At 44.7% G+C, this 19,084-nt stretch overlaps 1 protein-coding gene across 10 annotated transcripts in view; it reads left to right on the forward strand.

The window, feature by feature from the left end:
- FRMD4A (FERM domain containing 4A) overlaps positions 1–19,084 on the forward strand; it is a 367,189-nt gene that overhangs the window by 230,402 nt on the left and 117,703 nt on the right. For all 10 annotated transcript variants that reach the window (XM_017874498.1, XM_017874473.1, XM_017874468.1 and 7 more), the window contains exon 6: positions 18,634–18,690. In XM_017874498.1, coding sequence (XP_017729987.1) covers positions 18,634–18,690 — 57 coding nt within the window. The remainder of the gene's footprint in view (positions 1–18,633; positions 18,691–19,084) is intronic.

Genomic DNA, 19,084 nt, shown 5'->3' on the forward strand with positions numbered 1-19,084 from the left:
TTTTTAAATTTTAAGACAGGGTCCCTCTCTCACCCAGGCTGGAGTTCAGTGGTGCAATCTTGGCTCACTGCAACCTCCAACTCCTAGACTCAGGCAATCCTCCCACCTCAGCCTCCTAAGTAGCTGGAACTACAGGTGTGTGCCACCACACCCAGCTAATTTTTGTATTTTTTTGTAGCCATGTTGCCCAGGCTGGTCTTGAACTTGTAGGCTCGGGTGATCTGCCTGCCTTGGCCTTCCAAAATGGTGGGATTACAGGTGTGGGCAACGATGCTTGGCTGCCCTCCTTTTTAAGGCTAAGTAACATTTTATTGTATGTGAAGATCACCTTTTGTTGATCCATTCATCCATCAAAAGACACGGGTTATTTCCACCTTTTGCCTATCATGAATAATGCTGTTATGAACATGGATGTCTAAATATCTCCTCGAGACCTGATTCCCAGTTGTTCAGGGTATATGCCTATAAGTGGTATTACCAGATCATAGGGTACTTCTATTTTTAATTTTTTAGGAGCCATCCCTACTGTTTTCCATAGCAGCTGCACCATTTTACATTTCTACCAACAGTGTCCAAGGGTTTTCTCCACATCCTCTCCAACGTTTGTTATTTTCTAATTTGTTTTATTAATAACCATCCCAGTGGGTGTGGGATGTATCTCATTGTGGTTTTGATTTGCATTTCCCTGATGACTAGTGATGTTCAGCATATTTCCATGTGCTATTGGTCATTTGTGTATCTTCTTTAGAAAAAACGTCTGTTCAAGAGATGATTCCTAGTTGAGAGCGACAGCCCCTTGTCATGTATCCAATTGCTCCATAAGCTTGTAGTGTCTCCTTTTGTGGGATAACCCAAAATGCCTACACCCCTTTCCAGCACATACCTCTTGCCTGGGAAGACGGACTTGCAGAATATCACTGAGGTTAGGAACTGCAACTAAAAGAACTTTTTTTGTTGTTTTGTTTTTGTTTTTGAGACACAGTATCACTCTGTCACCCAGGCTGGAGTGCAACGGCACGATCTCGGCTCACTGCAGCCTCCGCCTCCCAGGTTCAAGTGATTTTCCCTCCTCAGCCTCCCGAGTAACTGGGGTTGCAGGTGTGCACCACCACGCCCGGCTAGTTTTTGTATTTTTAGTAGAGATGAGTTTTGCCATGTTGCCCAGGCTGGTCTTGAACTCCTCACCTCAAGTGATCCAGTCACTTTGGCCTCCCAAAGTGCTGGGATTACAGGTGTGAGCCACTGCACCTGGCCCTAAAAGAACATTTTTAAAAAGAAACACTCACTCCACTGGCTACCCCCCGCATGCACATAATGAATGCAGTGAATGTCTCATGAATGCAACCTCCATCACACCCCCTTACGGCTGCTCTTTAACAGTGATAGACAAGAATGTTCATTCCTACAAAGTTCACATGATGTAGGGGCTTGTTGCTGAGTGCTTTATGTGAATTGTCTGAGTCTTCTCAACACCTTTTGAGATAGACACCGCTTTGAGAGTGAATTTTGCATAAGTTTATTGATGGTAATTAACTTGGAGTCCAAAATGCATTCTACCTTGAAATAAATCAAATAGTTCTAAACCTAGGATTTCCCCTTACTCTAAAAATTTAATTAACAAGATGCAGAAGAGTTTGAGGTATACACCAACTGACTAATGTAGGGCCACAGAAAGCAAATTAACAGATGTTTTTCTGAATTCACAGCTTAAGTTCTACCTCTTACCTGGGTAAAATGTCAGGGACTCATCTGAAGTCCTGAAGTGTGAGGATTAGTTAGAATAAAAGGTTTACTAAGGAATTTAAAGGTAGTGCATTCAGTCAGGGCAAATTCCAGATGGACAAACCAGAGAACTTTCCAATGAAGATTTGATGGGTTCAGCCATTCCTGTGATCTCAGTAAGGAATTTTCTCTAGGTTATCAGGATGTTGATGGAAAATTAAATAAGTTTTTTTTTTTTTTCCCCCTTGAGATGGAGTCTCACTCTGTCACCCAGGCTAGAGTGTAATAGCGTAATCTCAGCTCACTGCAACCTCTGCCTCCTGGGTTCAAGCGATTCTCCTGCCTCAGCCTCCTGAGTAGGTGGGACTACAGGCACCAGCCACCATGCCTGGCTAATTTTTGTGTTTTTAGTAGAGACAGGGTTTGACCATGTTGGTCAGGCTGGTCTCAATCTCCTGACCTCGTGATCTGCCCACCTCGGCCTCCCAAAGTGCTGAGACTACAGACATGAGCCACCGCACCCAGCCAATTCTTTTTAAAAATAAATGAATAAATAAATAAATAAACAAATAAATAAATAAATGTAAAGCCCAGAGTGTCCTGAATTTTCTAAAAGTTTTATTATTATTATTATACTTTAAGTTCTGGGATACATGTGCAGAACGTGCAGGTTTGTTACATAGGTATACAAGTGCCATGATGGTTTGCTGCACCCATCAACCCGAGAGATAGATGTTGCTTTTTATCCCTGTTTACCCAGTGATGAAGATGAGATCACATACCTAATGAATGGCCAGGCTATGGTGCACCCTGGAGGGAGGCTCTCCTCGTATACTTCTCTGTGAGCTGTTCGATGGATAGATTCAAAGGAGTCTAGGGAGATACTGCTGCCTGGATTTTAAAATTTAATTAAGCTCAGGCCTTGGGGATTGCAAAAGCCCATTAAACCTTAAGACATACACACACACACACACACACACACACACACACACACACACACACACACGAGTTGGAATGGTATCAGCCATCGCTTTCCCTCTGGAAGTACCTCAACACATTCACTGCACAGAATAGTTCCACCAAGTACAAATGTTCAGAATAACAGAGGGCCTGGTAATGATCAAATTCAGTTCTGTGAAAAGACCTCGTTTTGGGACGGTTGCTGAGCCAGGACTTAAACTGGGCTCAAACCCAGCACACTCAAGAGGACAGCATTTTGGGGTTTTGCCGAATGGAGGGAAAAGATACCAAATGCAGTTCCAGGTACCTTCAAATTCTTTCTTCTAAGACCCCATTTTCTCATTATAAAGTGGAAATAATACTAACCTTACATACAGGTTGTAAGAGTATTTGGTTTTTTTTTAAAAATGAATGTGAAAGCGCTTTGAAACCAAGTTCAGATACGAAAGGTGAACGGTTTCCACCAGGTGGCAGCCTTGGGCAGGGAAGTAAATGAATGGCAAGGCTGAACCCACGAAATCACTCTCGAGCAGGGCAAGTAAAAAATTGTCCCGGGCCCACGCCTGTAATCCCAGCACTTTGGGAGGCCGAGGCGGGCGCATCACGAGGTCAGGAGTTCGAGACCAGCCTGAACAACATGGTGAAACGCCATCTCTACTAAAAGTACAAAAATTAGCCAGGTGTGGTGGCAGGCGCCTGTAATCCCAGCTAACTCAGGAGGCTCAGTCAGGAGAATTGCTTGAGCGAACCCGGGAGGCTGAGGTTGCAGTAAGCCGAGATTGCGCCGTTGCACTCCAGCCTGGGTGACAGAGCGAGACTCCGTCAAAAAAAAAAAAAAAAAAATTAATTGACCCAAAGCCTACTTGGGCAGATGCTTGGGGAAAGGGAGAGGAGTTGTTCAGTACTATCTCGTCCCAAATGCTGAGCTGGCACTGAAGGCTTCTGAACATCATGTACGCCTAGGACTTTGCGATTCAGGGAAAATTAAAAAGAATACATTTCAGAACTGAATACTACAGGTGCCCCGAGTGGAGGTGACGACACCTTTGCAGCCAGCCACATTTAGGATCAAGGTCCCGACAGCATCAGCCCACATGCTGAATGTCACCCCAGAACCCAGCTCTCTCTTCTCAGAATCTTTCCTTGGGCTTGGGCACATAAATGACCACAAATGACCAAGAGACAGCTTCTTTCAAATTGATACAGGAGACCAAGTTGCATCCCAAGGCCCCTGTCTCCTTCCCGTGATCAAGAATAATCTCTTCATTTGTATAAAATGCCATTTAAATTTTAGTTTTAAATTTCTTATATATATTATGATATTTGAGCCTCAGCATCTCTGCGTGAGATGGAGCAAGAATCAATAGCTTTCCAGAGGAGGAAGTAGGGAGAGAGAGTCTAAGTGACTCAGAGACGAAGGACTGGGGGATGGCTGGATAGCCTGTGTAACCTGTGTCAATGTAAAGATCATGATAGGCACTGCTGAGTGATCGAGAGTTCAGGTTTTGCTGTCAGGCAGACCCGGGATCTTTTCCCAGCCCTGCCCCTTGGTAAAAGGAATAAATGTGGGCACCTCCTGTAACGTCTCCAAGCTTCCCTTTCCTCTCTAATTGAGTAAGGATTATAAGGTCTAACCACAACCTTCTTGGGAAGATTCAGTGAGATAAAGCATGCAGAGTTCTTAGTCTCATGCCAGGCATGTGATTAGCTCGTTGGATTCAGACCCGAGGTTTTTTCTCTTGGCTGTGATTCTCTTTGTGCCACCCACACGGCCCCCTGGTGCTTTGGGGGCCTTGAAGAGCCCAGAGGGTGGTGTTAGACCCAGATAACCCATCCCGATGCTGATACCCAGACGCCTGGGTTTATCCAGTGTGGGTTTAATATCTGCTCCCTCCCTGTCTCTTGGGGAATGGTTCCTACCATATATTAAAATCTAAGTTGTCAAGGTAAAATAAGCTGCTTATTTTACTTTTCCAAAGTTCAATTTCATTCACTTTTTTTTTTTTTTTTTTTTGAGACAGTCTCACTCTGTCGCCCAGGCTGGAGTGCAGTGGTGCAATCTCAACTCATTGCAAGCTCCGCCTCCCAGGTTCATGCCATTCTCCTGCCTCAGCCTCCCCAGTAGCTGGGACTACAGATGCCCGCCACCACACCCGGCTAATTTTTTGCATTTTTAGTGGAGACGCGGTTTCACCGTGTTAGCCAGGATGGTCTCCATCTCCTGACCTCGTGATCCACCCGCCTCGGCCTCCCTAAGCACTGGGATTACAGGTGTAAGCCATGGTGCCCAGCCAATTTCATTCACTTTTTAAAGTATTAATATTGGTTTCTATCAAAGTAATATATGACATCATTTAAAACTCAAATGGTTCCACAAGGCTTGTTATGACAAACAGCCTCCTCCCTGCAACTCCTGCCACTTGCAACAGTTTTAGCTGTTTCTTCTAGTATTTGCCTCCATATAGGTAAATAATTGACACAGGGTATTATTCCTAGATTGATTCATTTTATTGAATTCCTGTTAAGATGGATGAAGATGGCCAGGCACAGTGGCTCACGCCTGTAAAATACCAGCACTTTGGGAGGCTGAGGTGGGGGGATCACTTGATCTTAGGAGCTTGAGACCAGCCTGGGCAACATAGTGAGATTCCATCTCTACAAAAAACACAAAAATTAGTCGGGTGTGGTGGCACATGCCTGTAGTCCCAGCTTCTCTGGAGGCTGAGGTGGGAGGATCATCTGAGCCCCAGAGATGGAGGTTGCAGTGAATCCAAGAGCCCAGATCACACTGCTGCCCTCCAGCCTGGTGGACAAAGCAAGACTTTGTCTAAAAAAATTTTTAAAAAGTAGGATGTAGATTTAGATTATAACCACCCACATTTTATTTCCTTTTCCATTTTCTCAATATAGTGATAGCACAATTCCGGCTTAAAGCGAGAGTCTTCAGCATGATATTATCGTGACTAATCCAAGTAGTATCCTGTGGTTGCAGCTCCTTTTTTAGACAACCCATTGTTTTACCCAAAGGGAATACTTGCCTTGCTTTCACTTGTTTAGTTTCTACATACCCTTCACTTTTCTCCAAAAGTTCCTACAGATTCCCAGATGTCTACCAATATTAATTTCCAGCTACATCAGGTAGTTCTCGTTCCTCTTTGGTTTGATTTTGGTTGCTGTGGCAGCTGCTACTGCTGTTGTTTTTCCAGGACCTCTCTCTTACGCTCCTCTATCCTCCTGCTCCAGCCTGGACTTGGTCTCATGCAGAGTCTCAACCCGGAATGTCTCATCCCCATCAGGGTCTTTCCTTCTCCCTCGCTGTGTATTGGGTCCTCTGTTTCATGGATCCGGAGACTTTCATTTTTTGTTTTACACCATTGTTTCACTGGAGAACATCCTGCAGTCAATCCAGAGAAAGCACAGATGGGAAGTAAAATGTTTGGATCCTGGCATATCTGAAAAAGTCTTTATTCTAGCTTCATATCTAATGAATAGTTTGACTGGATACAGAAATAGACCAAAAAATTTTTCTCTCAGAATACCAAAGGCATTGCTCTGGAAAAGCCCACCATCCTATCCATTCCCCTTTGGCCCCCAACAATGGGATCTTTTGGGAACTCCTTTTTGCTCCTTTTGATGTAAAATTTCAGGATGGGTGCCCTGATGTGGGTCTTTGTAAATCCATTGTACTCTGTGTTCAACGGGCACTTTAGTCTGGAGATGTGACGTGCATTCTTTCTTAGTTGTGGGGTTCTTTTTGGATTGCTTCTTTGATATCTTCTCCCCTCTTGCCTGTGTCCTCTCTTTCCAGAATTCCTATTTATCAAGTGCTCGTCATGGCCTCCCGCTCTGATCCCTTGTCTCTCCAGCTGTCTGTCTCTGTCTTTTTCTTCTACTTTCTGGGAGGCTTTGTAGGGATTTACTTTAATCTCTTCTCTGGACTTTCTCACCTTTGCCATTATGGTTTTGTTTTTTGTTTGTTTGTTTTAATTTCTAAGAGTTTCTTTATATTATCTGATTTTTAAAATATTGTGCTATCATTGTTTCAGGAACATAATATCCTCTCTTATCACTCTGATAATATTAGTTATCATTATTATTCTGTGTTTCCTTCCAGCTCTTTTTTTCCAGTTTATTTGTGTTGGTCTCTCTTTCCTGTACGAGGCTTCCTCAGTTGTCTGCTGGCCCTGGTCTATCGCTTCACACTTGGAAACTAAGCAGATGCTCCATTTCAGGGTGGAATGGTCCCCCAGTGGGTGTCCCTGTGACGTGATCCCGTCGCAAGCTGGTTCTTTCCCTGGGGAACCCCGAATATCAGTGTCTTGGTATCTGGACGTCTTTCCTCTCTGGATCTCCATTCTCTCCAGAGAAAACCCTTCCCTTCCTGCCTGGGACATGTCCTCCCACATCCAGGGATCTGGAGGGAACAGTCTCCATAATAGGTATAGAATTCTGTGTAATTCCTGCACTTCCGGTCCACTTCATCCCTGCTTCCTGTTCTTCAGAGAACGAACCTCTCATCTCTATAATAGCAGAAAGGCGAGGAAAGGTGTTTGGCTTTGTTTTGCTATTTTTCCCAGATTGTGAACACTGCCTTCCTACCTTCCGCTCTCTTTCCCAGCAGGCAGGAGGCAGGGCCACAGCGGACGTCCCTCTCACTTTCTCTTCCCTTCCACCCCTCTACTTTATACAATAGAGCAGGAAAACGTAGTCATTATCTATCCAAGTTGCAGAAAATTAAAATATGAATATGAGACACCGGGGCTGTCATTGTGTCCTTCAGGTGGAGTGGGAAGAAGTGTGGAATGAGATTCCCACATGGTCCAACAGTGTGTCTGATGTGCTTGAACTCGCCAAGGAGACAGGTGGGTGATAGAGAGGACATTGGCCAGTGCGTAGATACATCTCATTTAGAAATGTGTGTCCCGTTCCATGGGAAACTCCCACAGGAAGCCTACCTGGAATGGTGTGTGTTCCCTGGAAAGAGACTGATGAGATGGCACAGCTCTCCCGCCAAGCCTTTTCCATCTGCTCCTCTCCCTCTTCCGGTGTGGCTTCCAACAGCCAACTGGAGGGGCTCATCCATCAGCCCCTGCAGGAGGCTCGGGATTTATCCCATGAGAAGGGAGCGAGGCAGGGGATGTGGACCCTCAGCTCTTCCCGCACCTTCAGGCTGGATTGAATCCTGCCTATTCTGGGTTCTGCACTGACAGAAAATTATACACCATCAAAAATTAGTCATCACAGTGATGTCTGAAAGCTTTGCAAGCAGAGGTCATAAATGACAGAGTCCGTTTAGTTTTTTATCAGAAAGATTTCCACAAATGATACATCTTACAGTTATAAGAGAAATCAAGAAATCAACAGCTCCCCATCTTCTCCACACGCAAACATTCAGAGAGAAAAGAAAATTGGCGCTCACGTTGAAAGACCTTTCCATTCACTTCCTCAGAGAAGTACTTTGATAGTTACTTGATTGAGGTTAGGTGGTATGCGTGGCTGTCAGAATGACTGGATGCACCATCAGTATCATCCGAAAGGCCACCAGATGGCTAACTAGGAGAAAGCAGGGCTGTATTGGCAGCACCAGTTTGCAAACTGAGAAGCCAAAGTTTCCAGCGTGGACTGAAGGTGCTCTTTTTGAAGAGGGAAAGGGCAGGTTGGGTTTTATGCCTCATGGTGTTCGTATTACATAATAGACTCATACACACTCAGCAGATTTGGGGAAAAGTTACGCATAGTTATGAAGGAGTGTCGAGTGTGTTTATCGCAGGTAGACATATAGGTGACATATGTCCCATGTTCACTTTAGGATGGGATTTTTGTCTTGGTTTTTTAAATTTTAATTTTTGTGGGTACATAGTAGGTGTATATATTTATGGGATACATGAGATATTTTGATACAGGCATGCAATGTGTAATAACCACATCAGGGCAAATGGGGTATCCACCCCCTCAAGCATTTAGCATTTATCCTTTGTGTTATGAGCAATCCACTTCTACTCTTTTACTTATATGAAAATGTACAATTCAATCATTATTGACTACAGTTTCCCTGTTGTGCTATCAAATACTAGGTCTTATTCATTCTTTCTATTTTTTTGAACCCATTAACCATCCCCGTCTCCCCCACTCCTTCCACCCTTCCCAGCCTCTGGTAACCATCCTTCTATTCTCTGTCTCTATGAGTTCAATGGTTTTCATTTTTAGCTCCCACAGTTAAGCGAGAAAATACGAACTTTGTCTTTCTGTGCCTGGCCTATTTTACTTAACATCATGACCTCTGGTTCCTTCCTGGGGTGGCTTTTAGCATTAAAATGAGGTGGAATTTGAGGCTCTTTACCTCACAAGGTGAACTATAGAACACAACGACAGTTTGCGTGCAGCCTCTGTGGACTGCTGACGTTAGCCTAAAGTCTGCGGTAGTTCCTCAGAAGAGAATGTTTGTAACACTGGCCCCCTGTCCAGTCAGAGTTGTAATGATCTGGGTTGTAAACCAGCGTTGACAGCTCCTATTGGTAGAGAGTTTAGCCACAGAAATTGAGAAATTTGCTAGGCCAGCTTGTCCTGAACCCTTGACCTGTAGGTAACTTAACCTTAGCATCTACTCTAGTTAATAAAGGGGCATCTATTCTGGTCTCTAAGATCACATCAGGAATCTAATATTTCACCTGTATAACTTTGCCCTGGTCCGAAGGGATTGGCTATGAACTATTTATGTATTTGTTTATGAGGCGGAGTCTCGCTCTGTCGCCCAGGCTGGAGTGCAGTGACGCAATCTCAGCTCACTGCAACCTCCGCCTCCCAGGTTCAAGCAATTCTCTTGCCTCAGCCTCCCAAGTAGCTGGGACTACTACAGGCGTGCGCCACCATACCCGGCTAATTTGTTTTTTTCGTATGTTTTGTTTTATTTTGCTTCCAAGTGAAACAAGGTCTCACCATGTTGCCCAGGCTGGTCTTAAACTCCCGGGCTCCAGTGATCCTCCTTCCTTGGCCTCCTAAAGTGCTTAGATTACAGGTGTGAGTCACCACATCCGGCTGGCAATGCACTCTTTAGGGACATTCATCACATTTCAATTATGCTTTGTCTACAAGCACTAACCTTCCCCAGCAGTGATAACCAAAGAAACAGGACTGTGGTTGTCATCTGGAGATGGGCTGAAATATGCTTCTTTCGGCTGGAGGAGAAGTTGGTACCAGCATTTTCTGAGTGGATTTTTAAGCTCATCTTCCATGGCCTATCACTGTTCTAGGCACATAGCCGATGCTCAGAAAATTATTTTTTAATTGGTTACTTTCCAATCCCAGGGAGCAAGGATTTGCATATTTCCTGAGAAATCACCGAATATTATTGCCTACATTGCACTGAGAACAAATCATGACATAAAGGAAAAGGCTTAAAATTTCTGCTTTATGGGTGCTCTTGGGAGGGTGCAAGTCTTGTTCAAATTAGTCTAGGAGCCTCTGCGTGGTGGCTCATACCTATAATCCCAGAACTTTGGGAGGCCAAGAGTTTGAGATCAGCCTGGGCAACATAGCAAGACCACAACTCTACAAAAAAAAAAAAAAAAAAAAGTATTTAATTAGCCAGGCGTGGTGGCACACACTTGTATTCCCAACTACTTGGGAAGCTGAGATGGGAGGATCATTTGAGCCCATGAGTTCGAGGCTGAAGTGAGCTAGGATCACATTAGGGCACTCCAGCCTGGATGACAGAGACCTCGTCTCTTAAAAAAAAAAAAAAAGTAGTTTAGGTAATCATCCTTGGGCCACATTTGCAGTTTAGGTCTAAATGCTATCTCTCTTGTTGATATTGAAATAAATGGTCTTTATTCAATATCTTCAATGTGCTTTGCTAATGATCAGATGACATCATCTCATCTGTAGGTGGGAGAACCAAGCCAAAGCCCAGAATCACCTTCTACAGGACAACATAAATATCAGCCTCAGACTTACAGAGCTCTCGTCCTTACCTCTTAGTTTCATTGATGCAGGTTTAGAGCGTGCCCTTGTAGGACAGAGGGGGAATGAGAGAATGATAGACAGGTACCTTCTTTTTCAACTTTCAAGAAACAAACTTACATGGATCTGTCATCTTGGCTGTGCCCATGACCTCTAAAAGAATGATTACAGGCCAGGCGCAGTAGCTCACACCTATAATGCCAACACTTTGGGAGGCCAAGGCAGGAGGATTACTTGAGCCCAGGAGTTGAAGACCAGCCTGAGAAACATAGTGAGACCCCCATCTCTACAAAAAAAAAAAAATTAAAATTAGCTAAGCATGGTGGTGTGCGTCTGTGGTCCTAGCTACCCAGGAGGCTGAGGCAGGAGGATCACTTAAGCCCAGGAGTTCAAGGGTGCAGTGAACTATAGTGGTGCCACTGCACTCCATCCTGGGCAACAGAGCAAGACCCTGTCTCGACAAAAATAAATAAGTAAAAGTAAAAATTTTTTTAAATAGAACTTAATAAAGAGCGATTCCTTGAGATCCTGATATGGGCTGTCTGCCGTGGGGTGGACAGCGTGAGAAATCCCAGTGGGGCAGAATTAGGGCTGTGGCTGAGCACGAGTGGCATTCACCTCTTGGATCATTAGACAAACATGAAGTGACTTGATGCTGAAAAACTGGCAGAGGGCTAAGAATGAGCAATTGTGCAAGATCGCATCAGTCTCATCCTGCACCACAGCCCCTGTTTGCCCCGGGGGCAACTTTGCGTAGTCATGATGAGTTGTGCAATGAGGCATAGAGCCACAAGAAGAGAGAAAGTTGGGCTAAATATGGGCATTGTGTCCCACTTTAATGATATACGGTGTATTAGTCAGAGGAACAGGACCAATAGGATATATATAGATATACAGATATCAGAAAGAGACTTCTTATGAGGAGTTGGCTCACAAGATCATGGGGGCTGAGAAATCCCACAGTCTGCTGTCTACAAGCTGGAGACCCAGGAAAGCCAGTGGTGTCAGTCCACTGGCTGAGTCCAAAGACCTGAGAACCAGGGAGCCAGTGGTATAAGTCCCAGTCCAAGGACAAGAGAAGATGAAATGTGATGTCCCAGCTCAAAAAGCAAGGGACAGAAAGAAAGAAAAATGAAAAAAGGGGCGAGCTCCTCCATCCTCCATCTTTTGTTCTGTTCAAACCTTCCAGGATTGGGTGATGACCACCCTCACTGGGAAGGGTGGTCTATTGAGTCCACTGATTCAAATGCTGATCTTATCCAGAAACACCCTCATAGACACATCCAGAAACTGTTTAATCTGGGCGACTCAGGGCTGGATGCAGTGGCTCACGCCTATAATCCCAGCACTTTGGGAGGCTGAGATGGGTGGATCACTTGAGCCCAGGAGTTTGAGACCACCCTGGGCAACATGGTGAAACCCCATCTCTACTAAAAGTACAAAAAGCTAGCCGGTTGTGGTGATAGGCACCTGTAATCCCAGCTACTCAGGAAGCTAAGGCACGAGAATCACTCGAACCTAGGAGACAGAGGTTGCAGTCAGCCGAGATGGTGTCACCGCACTCTAGCCTGGGTGACAGAGCAAGACCCTGTCTCAAAAATCAGTAAATAATGGGTAACCCTTGGCCTGTCAAGTTGACACATAAAATACACCACAGACATGGTGACCAGTATACACACACACACACACACACACACACACACACACACACACACACACACTACCCATCTCTTTTAAAACAAAATCTTAGTAAAGATTCCTATAAATGCTAAGATATACTAAAGAACAAAGGCAAAACTGTGGAGTTCAGATTATCTATAGATACTCATCAGCAGAAATAAATAATATAGACCTAATAATTGTAGTGTGTTTTATCGTTTCCAAGTCACTTCTCCATTTATGCCTCACCAAACCCAGTAAAATAATTGGAAAGGAAATTGTTATCCCCATTTTACTGATAAGGAAAATCAAACTGAAGGTCAGGTGGTTCAGTCCATGTCCCCACGGCATTGGGGGGTTAAGACCAGAATATGGGACTTTCAGGGGACAGTAGAAATAATCTTAAGGAGAATAGCTTATCTATCATCTTTAGATGTTTTGTGGGTAAGAATAAACGTGGTGATAACTGGTGAGAATTCGTTAGGAAAACCCTTGATGGCTTTCCTAACCCTAGAAGTGGTTCTGAGTGGACTTTGCAAAGATTTTCCTTGACAAAATCTTCTCAACCTACCATATGGTTGTCAATTACATTTTCTCATGGAATTCTCATTCGTCTTACATCAGAGTTGGAATTCCTGCAATTCCGGACCATGGTGGGCTGCTTTTCATTAAGATTCTTGGTTGAGTATAAAGACCACCACCCAGTCCCTCCGAGCAAAGAGGCCCTCCGGCTCTCAGGACTCTTGGAGAACATCCATAACACCTGCCATTTGGGGTTCCCACGTGGCCACTTGTTAGAAACACTTGGAGGCCCTCAGAGGGAGATCTTTCTGAGAATATTGTTAGCCATGGTGCTGCTGATGAATGACCTCAGATCTCTTCCTTCGGCAGTTCAGTCACCTGGGATAAAACAACACAGCGTGGGAGGAAATGGGGCCGCCCTTCCCACCCCTACTCAGAGCACGTATGCACGTGCAAACACAGACACACACACACACACACACACACCTGCAGATGGTCACGGTTTGTCTTTCCATACCACTTCTCAAAAGATCAAAGGAAGCAGCATGCATTATTCAGTAGTAAGGAAAGCAGATGCCTAAAGTATACACCCAGTGGCCACAGTCACCAAAGGACCTTACATTCCCTCCTGCCAGTGTTGTCCCTCTGGGCTTCTCTAGTCTCAAAGTAAAGTTATTCCATGCCCACCAGACGGTCCAAGATTCCCAGGCAAGATTCCAGCTCAGTCAACGACCCTGCAGAAACCTCTCCTCCAATGGCTGCAGGAGCACTGGGGTCTTCACCACAGAGATGTGGATTGCATAAGCACAGAGGAATGTCACACCTCAGCCCCTGCATGAGGCAGACGGAAGCCACCCTCAAGCCTCCTGGAAGTGTCTTCTGCTCCTCCTATGATCCCATCTTGTCCTTAGTTAAGGGGAAAGCCCAGAATCCCAGGAAAAAATGGGATTTTTGCACACTGTGTGGTCTCCGCCAGTGTAGTTCCTCTGCTTGAGCAGAAACCCATGAAAGAAACCGCCTCTGGCCAGGCGCGGTGGCTCACGCCTGTAATCCCAGCACTTTGGGAAGCCAAGGTGGGTGGATCACTTAAGGTCAGGAGTTTGAGACCAGCCTGGCCAACATGGCGAAACCCTGTTTCCACTAAAAATAAAAAAATTGGCCAGGTGTGGTGGTGCACATCTGTAATCCTCGCTACTTGGGAGGCTGTGGCACAAGAATTGCTGGAACCCAGAAGGCGGAGGTTGCAGTGAGCTGAGATTGCACCACTACATTCCAGTCTGAGTGACACAGTGAGATCCTGTCTCAAAAAAAAAAAATAAATAAATGAAAAGCCACCTCTGGACCACTGAAAAAGTCAGATAAGGAAAAGGGAGAGTCATTTTCTTAATGTTCTGTGGGAGCACATTTCTGCTAGGAGGACCCCTGAAAACACCTGTTAACTCCTCTCTGTGGAACTTGGCTTTCAGGGTGCTTTGGTTTGGTTTTGTTTTTTGAGACGGAGCCTCACTCTGTCACCAGGCTGGAGTGCACTGGCGCTATCTTGGCTCACTGCAACCTCCACCACCCGGGTTCAAGCGATTCTCCTGCCTCAGCCTCCCGAGTAGCTGGGACTACAGGCATGCGCCACCACGCCCAGCTCATTTTGTATTTTAGTAGAGACAGGGTTTCACCATGTTGGCCAGGATGGTCTTGATCTCTTGACCTCATGATCTGCCTGCCTCAGCCTCCCAAGGTGCTGGGATTACAGGCCTAAACCACTGTGCCTGGCTGGCTTTCAGATTTTGCAGTACCATGGGAAATTTTCAGAGTGAGCCAGAAGTCTAGAGCTCTGCCCTACTGCAGTAGAATCTTAAGGATAAAGCCACCTGGAAGCACGGTGAGGTGTACAGGGGGGAAAAGGCATCGTGAACAAGTGACATTGGGGAATTGGGCAAAGACTGTCAGGATGTCTTCCCACCACCTTAGACTGGTTCTTATCCACACCCTTTTGGTCTTTGTGTTGAGTCCTCTGAGAACATCCAATGAAATGATCTTTCAACTCAATGCATGTTAAATAGGCGAGGTCAGAAGTGATAATGCGGCTCTTTCCATCAGATTGTGTAAGCATGTGCAATGCCTGGGGCACCTGATTCTTCAATCATTTCCCCTGCCACTGGCCACATTTCAACTCTTCCTGTTTTTGGTATCTTCACTGGGAGATAGATGGTCAAGGTCAGACTTTTCAACCGAAAAGTGACCACAGTTAACGCTGCCAGTTCTCACTTACGCCGAGAACAACTATGGTGAGAATCAATCAGGTTAGATATTTGATGGTGCATTTTTGGTAGCTTTCCTATGGATAACAGTTACGTTACAGTTAATGTTCACCAGTGATACTCTCCTGGAACCACATAATGGGCTGTGTAGAATAGAATAAAAGACCTTCCTTCATTTTCCCCGCCTCCACGCAGGTATAGATAGACAATTTCGTTTATCAGATGAATCAAACAGCAAGCTAAAAGCTATGTTCGCACTTAAAAGTGTTATTTTCTGATGGCTGGTTTTGAGCTGTGCATCAGATAAGCCTCAGCAGATGTTAAATATTAGCCCGCAGTCGACCATTGGCTGTAACATAGGTGTAAATATTTGACAGAAAAGCACATATACAACAGTACACTAACAAGTGCACTCCAAGGCATTCAGGTGGGAATGGAAACGCACGTAGTGAGAGTAGAAACCATCTATTGTGGTAACCCTGGACAGTGTTTCTGTGAAGCCATTTGTACACTGTTAAATGATTTACATTCTGATGGGACCTGCTAATCCCAGAACTGCAATTCCAAACATTCTTCCACATCCCAGCACTGACAGCCTCTATCAATTCCAACCGCCATAAAGCTCTTTCAGCTGGTTAAACGTAAGGAATTATTGTCCCCAGTTCTTCCATAGGCTCTCATGAGTTCTTTTAAGCCATACTTCTAAGGTGATTCCAGGGCAAATATTAGTATCCAGCTTTGAAATTCCCAGGCCCAAAGGAGCCTGAATGATATCTCTCCTTCGAAAGATCCAGGTGTGCTTGAATGCATTGTTTTAAATTGCAGGAGCCAGTTCTGGACCTCTCAAAAAATAATTAGAAAATCCGTGAATCGGCTGGGCACAGTGGCTCATGCTTGTAATCCCAGCACTTTGGGAGGCCGAGGTGGGTGGATCACCTGAGGTCAGAAGTTCGAGACCAGCCTGGCCAACATGCTGAAACCCCGTCTCTACTAAAAATACAAAAAAAATTAGCCAGGCATGGTGGTGTGTGCCTGTAGTCTCAGCTACTTGGGAGGCTGAGGCAGGAGAATTGCTGGAACCCGGGAGGCGGAGGTTGCAGTGAGCCAAGATCACACCATTGCACTCCAGCCCGGACGACAACAATGAGACTCTGTCTCCAAAAAAAAAAAAAAAAAAATCCTTGAATCAGAGTCTGGCTTGTAATGCAAGTGAATAGAAACTCTTGCTGAGCAAACTCGCATTATAAATGTTCTGAGACTGTGTTGGCTGAAACTGGGTTTCTATTGATTTTAGGGGAAATGGAAGTCCTAAGGGAGGTCACATACTGGACAAATAGTTGGGGGTCTGTTCCCGGCCCCTTAAGTGCCATTAAGGCCCTGTGGTTTCCAAAGTCCCTTAATGTTTTTGGATTCCATTCTCAGGGTCAGGCTGGCTAGTCTCTAAATCTCTTTTACCTCTAGCTCTCTGTCATCCAGTCAGCCACTATGGGATCTAGTGATATTAGGGAAAGAAAAATAAAGATGGACGTTTGTGCTTCAGCTTGACACCAGACATAGGATATCAATTCAATTGTGTATTATTCTGACATGCTGATGAACTCAAGGCTTCTCTTTGTCTTTAACACGTGAGCTATGTATAATGAGACAGTGTTGTGCACTTAGAAGTTTATTAATGTAGGTCATGTTTTCATGTTTAGTGGGTTTGCTGTTTTGTTTGTTTGTTTGTTTGTTTGCTTGAGGCAGGGTCTCTCCGTCACCAGCGTAGTAGCATGATTACGACCCACTGTAGCCTCAACATTTCCAGGCTCAGGTGACCCTCCCACCCAAGTAGCTGGGACTACAGGCATGCACCACCACTCCAGGCTAATTTTTGTATTTTTAGTAGAGATGGGGTTTTGCCATGTTGGCCAGGCTGGTCTCGAACTCCTGGGCTCAAGTGATCCATCCACCTCAGCCTCCCAAAGCGCTGGGATTACAGGCATGAGCCACCATGCCAGGCTAAGTGTTTGTACCATACACACACACACACACACACACACACACGGAAATCTTTGGATATGATAGATATGTTTATTACCTTGATTGTGGTAATGGTGTCATGGGTGTATGCATCTGTCCAAACTCATAAAATTGTTTACATTAAACATATGCAGTTTTTTGAGGTGTTTTAGTTCTATTTCAATAAAGCTGTTTTGGCTGGGTATGGGGGCTTACACCTGTAATCATCCCAACACTTTGGGAGGCCAAGGCAGGCACATGATCTGATGCCAGGAGTTCCAGACCAGCCTGGCTAACCTGGTGAAACCCCATCTCTATACATACAAAAAAATTAGCCGGGTGTGGTGGTGCATGCCTGTAGTCCCAGCTACTCAGGAGGCCGAGGCAGGAGAATCACTTGTACTCGGGAGGTGGAGGTTGCACTGAACCGAGATTGCACCACTGTACTCCCGCTTGGGTGACACAGCGAGACTCTGTCTCAAAAAAAAAAAAAAAGAAAAGGCTGTTTTAAAAAATATGAACTATATACATTTTGAAATATAAATTTCAAAAATATAAAGAGAGAGAGAAAAAAGGAATTTTTTCAAAAACCAATGAGAGGTTTAAGTGCTTTGAAGACCAAGTCCCTAGATCACAATTAAGTATTTGGGGGAAGAACTACTAGGCGGAAACATTGTGAAACATACACTCTGTAACAGCGCTGACCAGTAGAACTTTCTACAGTGGTTGAAATGTTCTGTATCTGAGCTGACAACACGGTAGTCACTAGCGACATGAACTGTAGAGCACGTGAAAGAAATCTGGCTCGTACAACTGAAGAACTGTATTTTCACCTTGTATTTAATTTTAAGGAGTCACAATCCCACTGAACACTCCTTTCAAACAAAGCCTTTCAATAAAGCCTTTCTTTCCATAACGTTCTGAGTTTAGTTCATACAGAAAATGCGTTTTGTTGTCAAGCATCTCTGTTCCAGTGATTAATAACATTAACAAACAGGTTTGTAAAATGCTGGGGCCTAGTCTGCCTCTTAATTTCTTGAAAGATGTAAAGATGAGGCCTTTGAGATAATCGGGTAGGCCCGAGCCCCCTAGTCCATCCCAGCTAAGAGCAGCAAAAAGGATGTTGGGAGTGTTTAGGACTGAATAATTCAGGGCAGTGGTCTCAGAGACTCAAGACGTTCTATGAATATGGAAGATTCTGAGCAAATCCTCAGAAAAGGAAGCTTTCCTTTTTTTTTTTTTTTTTTTAAGCCAGGGTCTCACCCCGTTACCCAGGCTGGAGTACAGTGGTGCTATCACAGCTCACTACAGCCTCAACCTCCCAGGCTAAGAGATCCTCCTACCTCAGCCTCCAAAACAGTTGAGTCTACAGACGTGCACCATCCTGCCTGGCTAATTTTTTAATTTTCTGTAGAGACAGGATCTTGTTATGTTGCCCAGGCTGGTCTCAAACTCCCGGGCTGAGTAATCCTCCCGAAGAAGAGCTGTCATTTTTAAAAAAAGAGAAAAGTGGTTGTTAAATACCAAACGTGTCTTCCTTTGTTGTTTTTCCTTTCAGGAGCTTATTGACGTTGACAGTGAAGTGGTGTTTGAATTAGCTTCCTATATTTTACAGGTAAGTTGTTTTTCTCCTCCTCTTTATGTCCCAGGGCCATACATAGAAGAAAGGAAATAAGACTCACCGGGCATAGCTGTGTCCACTCACTATTTGTCGTCTTACCTTTTTTTAGCCACAAGCTGCATAGAGCTATTAGAGACACTGACGGAAACCATAGCAATAAACAGGCGCTTGTAGTATTTCAAAATTTTAAGACAGCAAATCCCTGTAAAGCAAAGTTGTGTGTTTAACCTGAGCCTGGGAGAAACTGAGATCATTTACTGACCCCATTTTCTTTGGGTTTGGTACTTTCACCCTGGAGAAAGCCGAGTGAATAGCTAGAGTTGGTGGCCAAAAAATCATGTTCTGCCCCCTGGAAAGACAAGGAAAAGCCCTTTAGGTTATGCAAAAA

This window comes from Rhinopithecus bieti, unplaced genomic scaffold (genome assembly GCF_001698545.2).
Source record: "Rhinopithecus bieti isolate Rb0 unplaced genomic scaffold, ASM169854v2 scaffold_1012, whole genome shotgun sequence".
Classification (NCBI taxonomy): Eukaryota; Metazoa; Chordata; class Mammalia; order Primates; family Cercopithecidae; genus Rhinopithecus; species Rhinopithecus bieti.